The 19033-nt window shown below is 39.4% G+C and overlaps 1 protein-coding gene across 8 annotated transcripts in view; it reads right to left on the bottom strand.

The window, feature by feature from the left end:
• The window catches only part of LOC100347331 (RNA-binding motif protein, X-linked 2), a 177775-nt gene extending 158824 nt beyond the window's left edge, over positions 1 to 18951 (bottom strand). For 6 of the 8 annotated variants that reach the window (XR_011387782.1, XR_011387783.1, XR_011387784.1 and 3 more), the window contains exon 1: positions 2683 to 18951. Coding sequence is in view for 2 of the 8 variants with exons in the window: in XM_051859457.2 (XP_051715417.2) it covers positions 2693 to 3544 (852 nt within the window). In the remaining 6 variants the exon portion in view is untranslated. The remainder of the gene's footprint in view (positions 1 to 2682) is intronic. The other 2 variants (XM_051859457.2, XM_051859456.2) reach the window with 2 other exon arrangements.
• Positions 18952 to 19033: the final 82 nt, after the last annotated feature.

Genomic DNA, 19033 nt, shown 5'->3' with positions numbered 1-19033 from the left:
CAACTGCTTCAACTGCTTCCAGTTCCTTCCCATCCTAATACACCCTCTACTTTCTCATCACCTGCTATTTCAAAAAACACTCCTTTTTCTGGTAATATCAGTATCTACTTAAAATCATCAATGCTTTGAAAGCTGCAAAGCTCAACTCATTTGCATAGAATGCAAGAAAGTCTTTTCTCAACAATCTCATTTCTCACTGCTTTTATGCATGATTCTCTGCTCCCACAGAGCATCTTGCATCTCTTGTGAATCTTGGACCTGTCAGAAGCCCTACTTGCAAGTCTTTCCCTCATTTGTTCCACTGACTCATCCTCTTTAGAGAGAACCCTTTACCTATTTCCAAATTAATTTACATGGGCATCTTTCTACAATATTATGACCTCTTCTAGTCAACCAACATGTCATATTCATTTTTGTAATCCTAAGTCACAGTACCCAACTCTCAGTAGTCACTTAAATACTTCTTGAATAAATAAATAAATAAATGGATAAAGAACCTACAACAATGTAAAATTTGCATATACATACACAATGTCTAAAAGCAAATGTGAGAAAATGAAAACATTCTGGCGCATGGCTCACTAGGCTAATCCCCCACCTGCGGCACTGGCATCCCGGGTTCTAGTCCCGGTTAGGGCGCCGGGTACTAGTCCCAGTTGCTCCGCTTCCAGTCCAGCTCTCTGCTGTGGCCCAGGAGGGCAGTGGAGGATGGCCCAAGTACTTGGGCCCTGCACCCGCATGGGAGACTGGGAGGAAGCACCTGGCTCCTGGCTTCAGATCAGCGTGCTGCGCTGGCTGTTGCGGCCATTAGGGGAGTGAACCAATGGAAGGAAGACCTTTCTCTCTGTCTCTGTCTATAATTCTACCTGTCAAATAAAAGTCAAAATAAAAAAAAAAATTAAGAAAATGAAAACAGTTTACTTCTGCAAAATGGGTTAAAAACTTTTTTCTATTTTGGTTAATTTTAAAAGATACAATTAAGAAAGATCTTTAAAACTCATAGTAAATACCTACTACAGCAAATATCTTAAGTAAATGCTGATTAGCAATACTCCCATTGCTTATAATACTTGCAACTTTTGTGTACAGTAGAATAAAATTAGTAGAGATTTTATTTATGTATTTTTCTTTATGGAAAGTTTTAAACCAAATAGATTTTTTGCATACAGAATAATTGGTCCTAAACCACACTATTCAAAATCCTTCAACATATTAGACTCTTGACAGTTTTTGTTATTTCAATTGGACAGGAAGTTTTCAAAATGTTAAAGTTAACTTCCTAAGTAGCAACTTTGCAAGTTCACAAATTCAGTTTTGTCTATAAACAAAATATGAGATTACAAAGAGGAAAGAATTTCTCATCAATCACACATCAAACACCAATAGAATCCAGGAAATACTTTGCATTTCCAATTATGCTATATATTATTTCACACATCCTAAGATCTCCAGCATATAACTTTTCTGAGAGAATAAAATATGCCTTTTAAGATTTTTCACATGTGCATACCTATAACTACATAGATGTAAATCTACACAAAAAATAACAAGAACATTCTATAAGAGACACTCTTTTTAATCTACCATGATTAGTCATGCATTTCTTTTTTTTTTTTTTTTTTTTTTTTTTTGACAGGCAGAGTTAAACAGTGAGAGAGAGAGAGACAGAAAGGTCTTCCTTCCGTTGGTTCACCCCCCCAAATGGCCGCTACGGCCGGTGCACTGTGCCAATCTGAAGCCAGGAGCCAGGTGCCTCCTCCCAGTCTCCCATGTGGGTGCAGGGCCCAGGCACTCGGGCCATCTTCCACTGCCTTCCCGGGCCACAGCAGAGAGCTGGACTGGAAGAGGAGCAACCGGGACAGAACAGGCACCCCAACCGGGACTAGAACCCGGGGTGCCAGGGCCACAGGTGGAGGATTAGCCTAGTGAGCCAAGGCACTGGCCAGTCATGTATTTCAACTGATACTGCTTTCCATATTCTTTGTTCTTGACTTTATCACTAGATAAAGATACAGTTGGGTGAAAACTTAAAAAAAAAAAAAAAAGCCTTTTTAAATTGTATGATAGCAGTAAGTTACCACAATGCACACTGGCCTTCTCTCATCATGGCCTAAGATAATTAGAAGCATGAAAGAATAAAGAGATGACCCAGGACAGAGCTCCTAACCTTTTACACATCCTGTTACACAGAAAATGACAATATGAAAGCAGAACCCTATAGGAGGGAGTGACAACATGGTGAACCACTACATGGAGCCATTCTTAAAATCTTAGGCACCACAATTTCAAGAGGTTTACCAAAAGAGCCATGCAAATACTGTAATGTAATTTCCACTATAGATGAAATTTTGAACAGTTGTAGGAAAAAAAAATGTTCACATCCTAAGAAAAATTATGCCTCCAACTTTTTTTAAAAAAGTAACTATAAAGTTAATAACAGGTTTCAACCCACAAACTATTTTAAATAGCACACTTCATCTCAGAATGAGGATCTGAGCACCCTGTTCTGGCCTGTGGTCACAGGGATTGGGAAACTGGTGTAGCTGTGCCTTCAATGGGCTATGATGTGTCTGAACTCTGCCTTTGCCTCTCCAACTTCTGCTTTGAGCGGGTCCCAGAATCTGGATCCTCCCACGGGGCGCCTTGGTTGGGACTTCTGCCCTCTTTAGACTCCAACTTTACCTTGGTATGTTCACTGGTTCCTGGGGCGTCTTTCCCTTTGGAAATCAGGTCTCTGTCGCGGCATCGCCTGGCCCTCACTTCCGTAACTCCTAGAGCAGTCCTCCCGTTGGTCTTCTCCCTTCCCTTTTTCTAGCTTGGGCTGCGGTGGCAGCGCTTCGTTCCTGCAGCCTCCAGATGAACTCGCTGAGGGGACCTGGGGCCCGCAGCCCTTCTCCCGCAGCTCCCTGGTGACGTCGTCTACGTCCTCTGAATCCCGAGGCGGGCGGTAGTTGCTCGCGTGATCTACCCGGATAGTTCTTCCCTTGATCTTGATTCCATTAAAATTGTCAACGGCCAAAACTGTACTCCTCTGATCTTCATAGCAGATGAAACCAAACCCCCTAGACTTCCCTGTCTTCTTATCCCGCACGAGATGAATGTTAACGATCTCCCCGTACTGCGAGAACACACAGAGTATATCTCCTTCAGTCAGTTCATACGGAAGCCCTCCCACGAAGACCCAAGCGCTGTCCCGGTACATGGAGTGCCAGGACACCTTAGGTGGCACCATGCCAGCTTCCCTTTCACTCAACTCTCTCACCAGCTTCACCTTGGTTAACGGATTCATGTCCGCCGGGTGGGACACAAAGCAACGACTCCAGCCTACCACTCGCCTTCCGGAAGATGTAGGCGCACACTGCTTCCGCTTCCGGTGGAGGATGTAGCACACACGGCTTCCGCTTCCAGTACCGCCCCCTGCAAAAGTGCCAAGTCCTTGCCCCGCACTCTGCACATGCCATTTTCTGTCACTAAACATCCACCATTTTTGGCGGATGCTGCCCCGCGGTAGGCTAAGCCATTCTCTGCAGCGCTGGATTCCCATGGGCGCTCTGGTTCCTGTGCAGGATGCACCTCTTCTAATCCAGCTCTGCTAATAGCCTGGGAAAGCAGCAGAAAGTGGCCCAAGTGCTTGGACCCCTGCACCCACTCTGGAGACTCAGAAGAGACTCCTGGCTCTGGGCTGCTGTGGATAGCCCCAGCTCCTGCCATAGGGGCCATTTGGGGAGTGAACAGTGAATCGGAGACCTGTCTGTGTCACTTTCTTTCTCTGTAATTGCCTCTCAAGTAAACAAATCTAAAAAAAATCCAACTTTAAATGATAGTCTATTCACCGTTCTCGAATGTACTACTGATGGCTAACATGAGAGTTTTACCCTAATCCAGTTTCAAAATAGAATAAACAGGTTGAAGCAAAGATTTCTTTTCTTAAATGGCACTTTATCACAGAAGTTGTAACTACTCTTTCATTTTTTTCTCCATGTAATAAGTCCTTTCGAGAGTCTACAATGTACTCATTTCAGTTTGGCCCAATTAGGAAGTGTAAATACTTGATATGCTATACAGCAGGCTCTGACACTGAGCTTTACTTAAAGAACTAATGGGTGCATACATAGAAAGCGATTTATTGTGAGGAATTAACTCACTGACTATGGAGGCTGCCAAGCCCCAAGATCTAGAATCAGAAAGTTGGAGACCCAGTACAGTCAATGTGTACTTCTACTGTGGGTTCACATGCATGAGAATCAGGAGAGTCAATGATATAAATTCCAGGCTGAAAGGCAAAAGGCTGCAGACCCAAGAAGAGCCAGTGTTTTGATTGGAGTCTGAAAGTGGAAGAAGAGTAGTGTTGCAGTTCAAAATAGTCAGATAGGAGTTCCCTGTGAAATATTGAAAGCTCAGCCTGCTTTGTTTTTTTTTTTTTTTTTTTTGGATGATGGCTACCTATATGAGTACTAAAAGGCTAGCTAGACTTTCCTGGAGTCCATGAGTTGTCCTGGACCTTTTCATTAATTTCTGGCATTTCAGTCTGGCTATTTAAAAATTATTTTCTGCTAATTTTTAAGAAATTTATTGACTTTCACTTTACTTGAAAGATAGAGACAGAAAGAGAGAGATCTTCCATCTGCTGATTCACTCCCCAAATGACTGCAATAGCCAGAGAGCTTTGCCAGACTGAAGCCAAGAGCCTGGAACTCTATTCCAGGTCTCCTACTTGGGTGGCAGGGACCAAAGTACTTTGCCACCATCTGCTATCTTCCTGCTGCAAGTTAGCAGGAATCTAAATTGAAAGCAGAGGCATCAGGTTGCAACCAGACACTCTGATATGGGATGCAGACATGCAAGCAGTGTCTTAGCGTTTACCAAACACCTGCCCCTCTGCTCATTTTAATCTTGAGTGCTATATTAGTTTGCTAGGGTTGTTATAACAGTACCACAAGCTGGATAGCTTAAATAAGAGCAGAAATTTATTGCCTTACAGTGGAGGCTACAGGTCTGCAAATAGTTATATTATTTTAGAAGGTGGTTGCAAGGTTGTTATTTTTTTCTAAGAACTGTCAGTTCCAGGCCTTCTCTCTGCCTTGTGAATAGCCTTCTTCCCCCTTTATCTCTTTACATTACCTTCCCTGTCTGTGTCCAGATTTCCTCCTTTTTGAGTATACTGTCACATTGCATTAAGGTCAACCCTCATAGCATCACTTTAACTTGATTACCTCTGTAAAGACTCTTATCTCCAAATAAGGTCATATTAAGAAGTAGTAGGGGTTAGGACTTCAACATATGAATTAGGAGTTATTCCACACATAACAAGTACTAACTAAAACAAGTGAATCGATGCAGATTAAATTTTTGAGTGTCCATTATTGTCATTTATTCAAAAGTTTACAAATTTATTCCATGTTTGTTGAATCTTAACTTTTAATAGACATTTTTATGTTTCCTCCTCCTCCTTTTCTTTTACATAGCTACCATACCTGAGTTTTCTTACATATTACTTAAGATCTTAAGTCTACAGAACAGAACACAATATCCCATAATGGGAAAGAACATAAATTCTTCAGTCAGACCAAGTTCAAAGTCTGCTTCTATTACAATAGTAATTGTAGACAAATTTCCCTGTGCCTCAGGTTCTGCAGTTATGAAGTAGAAATAAAAGGCGTATCTACCTTGGGCCTGGTGTTGTGGCACAGTGAGTTAAACCACCACATGCAACACCTGCATCCCATATAAGCCAACACTCCGTATGAGTGTGGGTTCAAGTCCCAGCTGCTACTTCTCATCCAGCTTCCTGCTAATGCACCTGGGAAAGCAGTGGAAAATGTCCAAAGTGTTTGGACCACTGCCACCCACATGGGAGACCTGGATGTAGCTCAGGTTCCTCATTTTGGGCCTGGTCCTACCTGGGCCATTGCAACCATTTGGAGAGTGAATCACCAGATGAAAGCACGCTCTCTCTCTCTCTCTCTCTCTGCCTCTCCCTCTTTCTCTATAATTCTGCCTTTCAAATAATTAATAAAACTCTAAAAATAACAGGTATATCTAACTCTTGGGAGTGTGTTGAAAATAGATGACTTGATATATTTAAAGTGCCTTGTGCAGAGCAGGTACCATGTAAGAACCTGCTATTTGGCCGGCGCCGCGGCTCACTAGGCTAATCCTCCACCTTGCGGCGCCGGCACACCAGGTTCTAGTCCCGGTCAGGGCACCGGATTCTGTCCCGGTTGCCCCTCTTCCAGGCCAGCTCTCTGCTGTGGCCAGGGAGTGCAGTGGAGGATGGCCCAAGTGCTTGGGCCCTGCACCCCATGGGAGACCAGGATAAGTACCTGGCTCCTGCCATCGGATCAGCACGGTGCGCCGGCCACAGCACGCCGGCCGCGGCGGCCATTGGAGGGTGAACCAACGGCAAAAGAAGACCTTTCTCTCTGTCTCTCTCTCTCACTGTCCACTCTGCCTGTCAAAAAAAAAAAAAAAAGAAGAAGAACCTGCTATTATTTTTGAGTCTGAGCCTTCATTTATATGCTAGCTATCCAATGTAAAGTTTGACCATCCAAATGATCAAAAGGCAGTGTTCAGCTGCCTGCTTTTGGTAGGTGCCTGCTTTTGCCTGGGTTCAGATCTGCCTCTTTACTTCCCCCGAACCATGGAGTATCTGATTTCAGTTTCCTTACCTATGAAATAGAGATAAAAACAGTACCCGCAAAAGGAGTGTGTTGTCATCATTGAATGAGTTAATTTATGTAAAGCACTCAGTACATACTGAGTGTACACTTCATGTTATTATCATCATTACCATTAGATGAATTAACCAGGTGGCAATCCCTGACACTGACCATAGTGCCCAGTGACATAGCACTGAGTCTGATGAAGTTCATCACCAGACGACTGCTGTGCCCTGCAGAGTTTTTTGAATTTCCAGGTACAAGAAAAATATAGTCAGAATAAAAGACCAACTATGAGTGCCTTTGGTCTATGTATTAGTTTTGTTTTTTAGTTATATATTACAAGAGCTATGCTCAAAAATTATGAATCTCAATATCCAGATAAAATATCCATAACTATATGCCATAAAATTAAATATTTTGGACAACTCTTTTAGCCTTGCTCTATAGCTAGTAAAATAATATACAGACGATTTACTGATAGGTATACCATATATAATACACTTAATTTGTTTATCCCCTTTTGGGGAAGAGAATATAAATCTCTTATAATTAAGAAGAAAATTAATTTCCCTCATTTAGAAAAATCAATTGAATTTGTAGATATTTGATAACAATTTGATGACCACTTTTTTTCAAAGTCCATATATATATATATATATATATAGTGTAAAGAAAACAATTACATGGACAATATGCAATACATGCTTTTGCTTTATTTGCATTTCAGAGAAAGCAAACTGACAAATATTGTATTGCCTGTATTATAGAAGAGGCAAAAAAATTAGCCACACATCTGATTTTTTTTAAAAAAATCATTCTGGAACTTTATAGTTGTATAATCAGGGAAGTCCCATACATAGAAGTAACAACATTTCCCACAATCATGCTAATTACTACAGAGCATCCATAACCTTTAGAGCACTAAGCATAATTCAAACAAAAATAACAGATGGTGTTTCAGGAAAACAAGCTTTTATATTGATTTGATTTTTTTTCCTTTTCATATGTGATGTTAGAGAAAACTATATTGGAAGTTCACTGAGTTCTAATTATATTTTGTATTCTATTTTATATTCTGTATATACCTTCCAATAAACAGTATAATTACATTAAAATTATCTCAAAAAAGAAATATTATACTAGTTAAATATCATATTGGAAAAACAAAAGAATAAGTTCTCTTACATATTATAAGAAATTACATATTGTATTTCAGAACAATTTTTACATGTTTTAAGTTTACTTTTGGTAGTTGACCATGTTGGGAGAATTTGAACTAAAGAAAATTGAAACACTGGGTACAGCTCAATGAGACTGGCATTGTCCTATGTCAGTTTATATCTATAGCATTCTCTGTTACTAAGAAGAAGAACCAAAGCCTGGGCAAATCTACAAAAAATGATGGAGAGACTTGTAGGCAGACACATGTATAGAGGGTCTCTTCAGGGAGTGACATCAAGACTTGTAACAATCTTGTTAAACGTACAAATGAATTCCTATTGAATATGACAACTTTGCCTGCAGAGTTTTGAAAAGCCTACTGACTTGATTTTGTGACTTTTTGTTCCTTTCCTCATGTGATTAAGTAGACAATTTTTCAGTAGAAGGCCACTTATGTAGTTGTTATCTGGAATGGTACTGAGCGATCCCACTCCTGATGTAAATATCAGCTCAACGACAAGGGCCACAATGCAGACTTGTGCCTCTGCCTCTACACCTGTTTGCTTCCTTATTTGTCTCTCTACTTCTATGACTATAGCAATTCCCCTTATCTGAGCAGGACACATTCCAAGATCTCCAGTGTTTACACAAATCCATGTAAAAATACTGAGCCCCATATAAATAAAGTTTTTCAGAAAGCTTGTGGAACGTAAGTACTATGTAAAAATTTCAATTTCTGTATAAAAAGAAACATCCTTTAAATCCATTTTCCATAAATTTTGAGTTTCTCTTATATAGTATGTTTTATCCTATACATACATACTTATGACAGAGTTTAAATAAAGATTCATAACAATAATGAATACAAAATAAGACAAGCATGTCAACACACTGCAATGCAAGTTATGTAAATATGGCCCGTCACTCTTTCTCAAAATATCTTGTATCATTCTCACCCTTCTAATCATAATGATTATGAGATAATACAATGCTCATGTGAGTTTATGAAGTGAATCAAATGATATAGGCATTGTGATGTCGCATTAGGTTACTGTCAGTGTTACCTGAATTCAAGCACTTGAATACCTTGACAGTCCTGGTGAAGACTGAAATGACTACTATGTGTCTAGCAGGTGGGTCTGTACACAGCATGGATACACTGGACAAAGGGATGATTCATGTCCAGAGCTGGATGGAGCAGGATGGCATGAGTTGTCGTGACACTACTAAGAATGGTGTGCAATTTAATTCTCATGAATTATTTCTGAAATTTGCAATTTGATATTTTTTGGGCCATGGTTGACCACAAATAACAGACTGTGGAAAGTCAAAGAATGAATAAGGGAAGAGTTCTGCATTCATTTAGTTCAACCAAAATAATTGGATACCAACTCATTAGTGATGGCATTAAACAGCCCAACCTTTGAATGTTTAGGAAGAAAAGAGAAATTTCACTGTATAATAAGTCAAACCAAATATATAACAGAACTACAAATATAGAATGATCTACTCTGTTTATTATTTGTATTAGCAACTACTACCCAATTTAACATACAGATAAAATAGCTGATTTTAATCATCAATATCCTTGGGTAGGGGCCGGCGCTGTGGTGCAGCAGGTTAAAGCCCTGGCCTGAAGCTCCCACATCGCATATGGGCACCGGTTCTAGTCCTGGCTGCTCCTCCTCCCATCCAGCTCTCTGCTGTGGCCTGGGATACCAGTAGAAGATGGCCCAAGTCATTGGGTCCCTGCACCCATGTGGGAGACCAGAGGAAGCTCCTGGCTCCTGGCTCCTGGCTCCTGGCTCCTGGCTCCTGGCTCCTAGCTTCAGATCAGCGCAGCTCGGCTGTTGCGGCCACCTGGGGAATGAACCAGTGAATGGAAGAACTCTCTTCTGTCTCTACCTCTCTCTGTAACTCTTTCAAATAAATAAAATAAATCTTAAAAAAAATATTCTTGGGTATAAACTACATGATCAATTTGCCCTGATATTGCTGTTGCATAACCAGTATTTGAAAATATCTTCTAATTCAATTTCCTACCTCTTGAGCAAATTTCAAAAGAAATTGATCAATGAAAGCTATTCTTTAAGGCTCAGTCCTTAAACCTGGTGATATTGCTATTTTCATTCACTTTTGTTCCAGCTTTGAAATGACCTGTCCAGATTCTCCCCTACCTTGTGTTTCAGGAGTTCCTGCTGATAAAAACTCATAATTACATACCCTTCGCCTGACAATCATGACTGTACTATAAAAGAGTTGATACCTTTTTTGATCATTTGACAGAGTCCAAAGCACTCTTGAATTAAGTGGTTTTTATGCTATTTATTGTAAATGATGCCTGGACATTTTAGTGTGTAGTATAGGGCCTAATACAAATATGCTAAACTCTCCTTTACTTTGACTACCCTTCCATGATACTATGGTTAGAACCACACAGAAAGGGCCTGATGTTTCAGCACTGTGGTTTAAGTCACTGCCTGCAACACCAACATCCCATATTGAAATGTTGGTTTGAGGCCCAGCTGTTCTACTTCCAATCCACCTCCCTGCTAATGCACGTGGAAAGGCAGAAGATGGTCCAAGTGCTTGGGCCCCTGGCACCCACATGGCAACCCAGAAGGAGTTCTGGGCCCCCTGGCTTCAGCCTGGGGCAGCCCCAGCAGTTTCGGTCATTTGGGGAATGAACCAAAGGATGGAAGATGGCTCTCTCTCTCTCCCCTCCCCTACTTTGTAACTTTTCCTTTCAAATACATAAATAAATCTTTTTAAAAATCTCACAGATAAGCTAAGAATAAATCATTCCTCACATCAGAATATATAGAGCCAGAATTTGGCTCTTATGATTAGACTGAAGATGAAATGGTTGTTAAACCATGAACCATACTTGGCAATAGAAATAATATTTTTTTCAAATTGAACCACATCCTGAAAGCCATTGGTCCACTCATTCCATATCCTTGCTGAATCTACAGATTTATGTTTTCAGTCTGGCCTTTCTTTAAATTATTGGAGAGCTTTAATTTCTTTTCATTACTAGAGATTCTCTCATTTTCTTTTCCTATTTTCAGTGTTCTGCATATATTACACACCTGTATTTATCTTTGATAATGGAAAAAAAGACTCATCACTTTCAATGCTCTCTCAACATATCTTCATTATCTTGGAAATATCTTCACCAAAATATATTAAAGTGTCACTAGAGAAAAATTAATGCATATAGATGTATGAATATTGCCGGGCTAGATCTCTATCTCTTTCTCATTAGTCAGCGTGCAGCCTCCTAGCTGAATGCCTACATGTGATGCCCAGCCAAAACAAAACACAAGAAAATGAAGTAAAACATCAACAAATATATTTAAAATATACAAATGAAAATAAAATGTTCTTTTACTGATTGTGTCAACATTTCACCAGATATTTATCAATGTATATCATTTCTTTGGGCAACGTTTTACATGAGAGTCAAGTAAATTCCATTTAATCCTTCACTTCACATATCTTGTGTACTTTCCATATGCCAGAGGCTTTGGAGGCATTAGGACAGCAGAATGGGCAAAATTATGAAATTCTCTGCTTTCATTAGGTTTACGTTCTAATGGAGGTGAGAGGCTAATCAATATACAGTATGTCAAATGACTGGTAAGAGCTAAGGATAAAATACCAAGGCAGGGTGAGAGCTACATGAGTAGAAATGCTGTATCTCAGTGATATCTGAGTGAAAATTTAAGGGAAAACAAAGAAATCAGTTTCATGAATACAGGGAAAATGATGTTCTTCACAGAAAAATATATAATGAAATTCTCATGAATTGATATGAACTGATCAGAACTAGCCTGGGTAGAGAAGTCTACAGTCAAGTAATGAGCAAGTCAGAAATAGATATCCCGCAAAACATTGTATGCAATTGCATTTTCTTAGAAATTTTGCAAAGGTTCTCTTGACTTCCTCCAAGTTTGTATTACAGAACTGCTGATTCTAAACCAAAGTTCAGTACGTTTAGGTTGTTTTGTATTGTTTAATCAGTGGTGGATAAATCCAGTGAAGTTTCATTGGACTCTGTAGTGTTTGGTTACTTGCTAAGAAAATTTCTGCAGGTTTTCAGATGGTGGGAATACGAGGAACAGAAGGAGCATAGCCATATGTCCTCCTTATTGCAGAGCTTAGAATCCAAGTGACACTTGCATACTTTAAGTGTAGACTCCAGCTTTCCCTAGCAGTGTGAATGTTTTCTATAACAAGATCCTGTGATCTTTGAAAGTGAATGCAAATCCCAGTCCTCACAGGCAGGCAGTCTCTAAAGGCAATCTGATAAACGCATTTAGATGTTTGAACATAAACAGCCAACGCAAGAGGAAAAGAGTACTTACCAAAGGGAGTAGAATACAAATGGAGTACAGGCTGTTTTGTTCTCTGAGAGGAACAATGCGCCTCCATTATCTTACTCCTTTTCTTTAGGATTGAACCTATTAAGTGGTTCAATTTATGTTTGGCATTTTTACAACAAACATTATACCCTTTCCTCTTTGACTATTAGAGCAGCAGGAATGTGAAGAGAGAAAAAAGCAAAGATTTCCACAGAGACTCAAATTACAAGGCACCAAATTCAAACAGGTTTGGGAAGACAAATGAGAGACAGCACTTTCACTTGGTTTAATCTTTAACCTGAAAAAAAAAATCTGAATTTCAATATAGATTATTATCTAAAGATAACTCCTTTGGGAGAACCGCAGATGAATTTATACACCATAAAAATAATTTGAGATGCTAGTTTCCTAAGATTTTTCCTAAAACTAAGAAATATTCATGGAGACCAACAGGAGACTCCCATTCAAAATAATATGAGGTAGTTTGAAATTTTATTTTTGCATTTTGCCTTTATTTTCAACATCTCATATAAAGAGCTCAGTAGTCATTCTGTCGTTTGTCTTCTAAATACAAGTATAAAATAGTAAGAGTGAAAACATTCATTTTTATGACTGAACCAAGGTTCAGAAAAAATTTCAAAGAGCTAAATGGATTATTAAAACAATTAAACAAATAATTCATGCAAAAAAGGTGCAGATGTGGTTATCTGAGGTTAAAACATTGCTTTGTTAGATTTGATGCCTATATATTTTAGATAATCACCTTGATTTCTTCTTTACTATTCATGGAGACATACAGGCTAAGTAATTTTTGTAACATATATTACCTATATTCTGCTTTTGCTACCTCATCTGTTTAATCAATATTTATGCTTGGTTGACTTTTCTTAATTAAAAAAGGAAGATTAACTTAGTCATTAATTTATGATCTAAAAGTATAAGCTTCTACCTTGCCAAACAAACATCTAGTGCTTGCAAACGACTGTGTGATTCCACTTGACTAATTTTTAGTGACAACATGGCATCGTGACCTTACAGGGGATAACACAGTGCTAATTCATTTTAAAGATACATCAGGTAATGTTCAGTGGGAAAAAAATAGAATACACTATTGCATCTCTGCTGTGATTAAAATGGTGTTAAAAGTGTGGAAGGGATTGAATGGAAACAAGGAGAAAATATAAGGAGGTTAGTTAATTGCTGTCACGAGAAGTTGGATTCAAGAAGACATAGGTTCAAGTGAAATTTATGGAATGCACCAAGCAGTGTGCCAACCTCTTTCATCTTCTTCATTTCATTATATCTCAGCAACCCTGTAAGGAGGCTGTTGTCACCCTCATTTCACATAAGGAAAAAGCAAATCCAGAGAGAAGATTCAGGACTGTACAGTTTTGTGAAGAACTGAAATGTAAGCCAAGAGTCCTGATTTCCTTCATGTATTCCTACAGCAAATAATGCTTTAAAACTAAACAAATATAGTGGCAGGTGTTGTGGCACAGCATATTAAGCTGCCATTTGGGACACCCACATCCCATATTGGTGTGCATGGGTTTAAGTCCCACCTCTGCTTCGGATACAGCTTCCTGCTAAGGTGCTCAAGATGCAGCAGCTAATGGCCCAAGTACTTGGCTTCTTACCATCCATGTGAGAGACCTGATGGAACTTTGACACGGCTAGGCCCCACCCATCAAGGACATTTGGGTAGTGAACCAGAAGATGGAAGATTCATTCTCTCTCTCTCTGCCTTTCAAATAAGATTTTACATATAAAACATAAGTAGTCTTAGTTCGACTACCCCATTTAGTAAGTTCATTCTCTATGCTATATTTAGTATACCAAGCATCACTGTCATTAGTGTAAGATTTCAGGCAAACGTGGAAGTTCAGGTGTATATATGGAGATACCCAGAAAATATCATTTTCAAGAGTCTTTTCTGAATTCTTTTTATCTCCCTAAAAGCAGAGTTTCCTGTAAGAATTCAGCTATCACAAATTCCCTCTCTAGGAGAATTTTCGGCACAAAGAAGCTGAAAAGAGATAACTTGTCCTTGCATAAACAACACTGCCACAAATATTCTTAGGTCCCATTTGCTCCCCTACCAATCCATTGATCGTTCCTAAATAAAAGCATGTGTTCTTCCCATTCAAGACTTTAGTCTCCTCTCCTTTCCCCTTCAAGTATCTAAGCACCTCATATAAGTAATTTTGTGAGCCAAATATTCTATGGACTCCCCTAAGATTATAAACAAGCTTTGTTTTTTTACTTCTCCTGCTAATCTCTCTTTTGTCGGTTTAATCTGCAGTGATACAGTTTCCTTCTCTAGCAGTATGGCAGTAAGATAGGAAGGTTGGCACTCCCCATCACTCTGAAGGCTGTGGCTAAGATCTCAAGACCTCGATCAAGACAGGAAAGATAAACATCCTTACCAGCCAGACTCCCTGCTCTCTGCATGCTGTCCAGCTGAGTGTAGACAGTAAGAGCCTCTCCTTGTCTTTTGACTTTCCAAGATTAGATTAACAGAAAAAAACCACTGATAGTGAATAATTCCTGTGGTATTGTGACTCTCAGTTTCAACACTGTTATTATAAATTCTTTCTCTCCCAGAAAAAGCCATTAGGTCCTATTTGCCTAGTTTTGAGCCCAACAGTTTGACATGGATTTAATGATAATGTTCTATCCAGATTTTCTGTCTGCCAGTGGTGTAGATTGTGCAGTCTGTGCACAGAACTTGGAGTCTTGAAGACAGAAATCTAAGTAACCTGGGTACCTCATTTGTGGCTGGCATCCTACCAATCACTGCCAGCTTTCAGGGACTCGAGCTCTTTCTTTCTCTGTAGCAATCTTTAGGACTGACTTAGGATCATATCATGTGGGTGTCATTTTCTGCACCCTTTTGGGGGATGTCTCTTCTATCCATGGTTAAGTCATAAAAAGGCTGATTGGATTCGAATCACATTTTGGACAGGCACAACTTTGGAGATCCTAAATCATCAATGGCCAAATGACAGATCTTTAATTTAGAAAGCTTCTCTATTTAAAAGGGTTTGAGAGAGATCCACCCTAAACAACAATCCTATTTGTACCCATGAAAAGGTCAAATTGAGAAAAGGATAAAAGCATGATGGATAAGGCTAGAAGAGTCTGGACAAAATTAAATAGCAGAAATTAGATTTACAATAAAAATTACAAACCACACCTGACATAAATACTCCCACCCATAGTTATTCCATAGTCATGTAACATGCCTGCAAACACTCCTCCTCACCAAGATAACAATTAGCCAGACCCTCTTCTAGGTTCTTGTGGAAGTAAACAGAAGTTTATTTCTCTCTCTGTCTCTCCCTCTCTGTCACTCTGCCTTTCAAATAAATTAATAAATCTTTAAAAAAAAAACACAAAATAAATTTTTCTAAAATATTTTTGGCAAGTCTAAACCTTAAGGTTACATAAATTACATGACAGATATTAAGTATCTATATACTTTATAAATGAGATGAAAATTTGATGAAATATTGATTATTAAACCTATGTTTTAATTTACCTACTTTTGGCTTCTTAGCTTCTACAAAGATATTTGGGTCTATCAATAAACATACTCTTCTTTTTTTGAGCAGCTATTCCATAAGTAAGCATGTGGCTCCTGAAATTATGAAGTGGCGCATTCATAAATTTGCTAGTCTTCTACAAAATGCTGCTTTGTGACTGTTCACAGTTATCTGCTTCATCATTTTCTTTGAAAATTGAGGTTACTAAGGGTTAAGAATTCTAAATCAATACAAGTAAATGAAACTGCTAGGAATAATAAGACTGTGTGTGGGAGGGGGATTCTCTGTACGCAAAATATTCAAGGAATGTAGGGTATATTTTTGTTAAGGCAAAAATAAGAGTAATAATGTCTTAAAATAGATACTGACAGGTTGTCTAAATGTTGTTCCAGAATGAGAAAGAGGAAAGTAAAGGACGAAATATACACGGATAAATAAAGTTATGAGGGGTCTGTTGAAGAGTGAGAGATAAGGTGGATACATAGATAGATAAATAGATAGATAGAGATGACAGAAAGAAGATAGAGAGGAATTTATATAGTAAAGCTGGCTAAGAGCTAATCTATTTATTATAAGGTTTTTAAAAGAGCTTCAATATCCACAATACACTGATGCAGAACTAGAGTTTGGTTTTCTTTCTCAGTTGAAAGTTCAGACTAAGAGATTGTAAGAGGTTCTTCATTGCCTTTTGAGTGACCCATCTACGAAACAAAAATCCCATGACTTATACTAATGTCCTGTGCTTCGGAGCTAGCACTGTGGCACAATGGATTAAGGCACAGTCTTCGACACCAGCCTCCCCTATTGGAGGACCGATTGCAGACACTGCTGGTCTACTTTCCATCTAGCTTCCTGCTAATGCACCTGGAAGGCAGCAGAAGATGGCACAAGTACTTGTACTCTTACTATTCATATGGAAGCCCTGGAAGGCGTTCCTGGCTCCCAGCTTCAGCCTGGCCCAGCATGCTCACAGCTTTTTGGGGAGTTAACCAACAGAAGCGTTCCCTCTCCCTCTCTCTCTCTCTCTGTGTGTGTGTGTGTGTGAGAGAGAGAGAGAGAGACTCTGCCTTTCAAAGAAGTAAAATAAATCTTAAAAAATCATAATTTCCTGTGCTTTATGTTGTCTTTATCACATCCTCAAATTTCTAAGAGAACCAAGTCTTCTCAATGTTAAAAGTGAAGCTCCTTCTTTATTTTGATAATTATGTCACTTCCTACATGTACTTTAAAAATCTTCATTGTAACTTTAGTTGAATAAATAAGTGTTCCATTGTTATCAGTGATCTTATTTTGTCAACTGCTCAAACATTGTGACACTTTTGACAACATTCCAAAAATCAAACACTAAATGAAGTTTTCTTGACTTAAAACAGACTTTGAAATTCCTGAGAGGGCCCTTGGAAAATTGCAGGATTTGTTCTCTCCCCTTGTAAAAAGGGAAATGCTAAACTACTTAGGATTATTTGATGTGCTAAATTGCATGGGAAGCATTGTCAAGTGAGCACTGTCAGCCTTCCGTAGGTTGTATTTACAGGGGTATATATGTCACTAATATAACTGTGTCAGAAATTATATAAAGTTCACAGATTATCTTTATGATTCTAGTTATTATCTGTAAATGTATTATAAAGAGACAATGAAATTTTCTTATCAATCACATTGTAATGAACTTTCCTCAGAGCCCTAACCATGACCATTTTAATTCTGTCATTCACAGTTATTGTTCCACTCTGCTGAGTTCCTGAAAGCTCTCAGGTCGAGGTTTCACCGGAAGGGGCTATCTCTTGGAAAGGACTATGACAGGGACTCTGGTGTTCGGGCTTCTGATGGCATTCCTTAAATCGTTTTAAGATCATACTGCTGAACGGAGTAATGATTTTCAGCACAAATGGAGATACTGATAGGTTCATAAAACCACTAACCCAAGATCAAGCAGAACAAAAATTAATTATGTGAGGCTGAATGAACTGATGAAGAATGATTGTGATTTCTTATGACTCTTGCTCAGAATACTGCTGCTCTTTAATATCCTATTTTCCAGATATAAAGAAGTTCATTCATTTTTCTCTTACGCTATCTAGAAATCACAATTAAGTATATTATACCTTTGTATGGAAAATTAAGCATTTATGGTTTTTTTTTCCAACTTGACCCTCCCCCCCAAGATTTGGGAACACATATAGAGAATTCTTTTTTTTATTATTTATTTATTTGATAGGCAGAGTTAGACAGTGAGAGAGAGAGAGAGACAGAGAGAAAGGTCTTCCTTCCGTTGGTTCACCCCCCAAATGGCCACTACGGCTGGCACACCGCGCTGATCCAAAGCCAGGAGCCAGGTGCTCTTCCTGGTCTCCCATGGGGTGCAGGGCCCAAGCACTTGGGCCATCCTCCACTGTCCTCCTGGGCCACAGCAGAGAGCTGGACTGGAAGAGGAGGAACCGGGACTAGAACCCAGCGCCCATATGGGATGCCGGCGCCGCAGGAGGAGGATTAACCAAGGGAGCCACGGCGCCAGCCCCTGTATAGAATTCTTATGTTCATGGCAATAGAGTCACTCATGTACATTTAATAAGAATCTATTTCTGTACAATCTCTTAACCCAATTTGTGATTTTTATAACAATACTCCTGAGACTGGGTAATTTATGAAGAACATAAGTTATTGCCTCAAAAATCTGAGTGTTGAGAACTCCAAGGAAAAGAGCCAGCATCTGGTGAGGGCTATCTTGCTGCATTATTCCATGGCAGAGGGAAGAGTGTAGAGGGAAAGTCCAGAGAAGGAGGGAGAGGGGGAGGGGGAGGGAGAGGGGGGAGGGGAGAGGAGGAGGGAAAGGGGGAGAGGGAGCAGGAGCGAGTCAGAGGGTGCACAAGGTAGGGGGAGGTGGATCAAACCCAGTCCCAGAAAAATAGCATTAATCTATTCATAAAGAAAGTGTCCCTGTGACCCAACACTTCCCATTAGGCTGCACATCCCACAGCACCATATTCAGGATCAAGTTTCCAATACACGAAGTTTGAGAAACACAGTCAAACCACAGCACAGGCTATTCTTCAAGTGTCATTTTATTACCAAGCCTCTCTCTTGGGATGCCACATTTGAGAATGATATGCATGAAATAAAACATGATAAGAGACTTTTTGATATAATATGTATTTTTTTATGTATTTAAAAGTCAGAGTTACAGAGAGAAGAGGAGAGACAGAGCATGAGAGAGATCTTCCATCTGCTGGTTCACTCCTCAAATGGCCACAGTGGCCAGGGCAGGGCCAGGTTGAAGCCAGGAGACAGAAGCCTCTTC

This window comes from Oryctolagus cuniculus, chromosome 4 (genome assembly GCF_964237555.1).
Source record: "Oryctolagus cuniculus chromosome 4, mOryCun1.1, whole genome shotgun sequence".
Lineage (NCBI taxonomy): Eukaryota > Metazoa > Chordata > Mammalia > Lagomorpha > Leporidae > Oryctolagus > Oryctolagus cuniculus.
The sequence above is the reverse complement of the archived record's forward strand: the minus strand, read 5'-3'. Positions and strand labels throughout refer to the sequence as shown.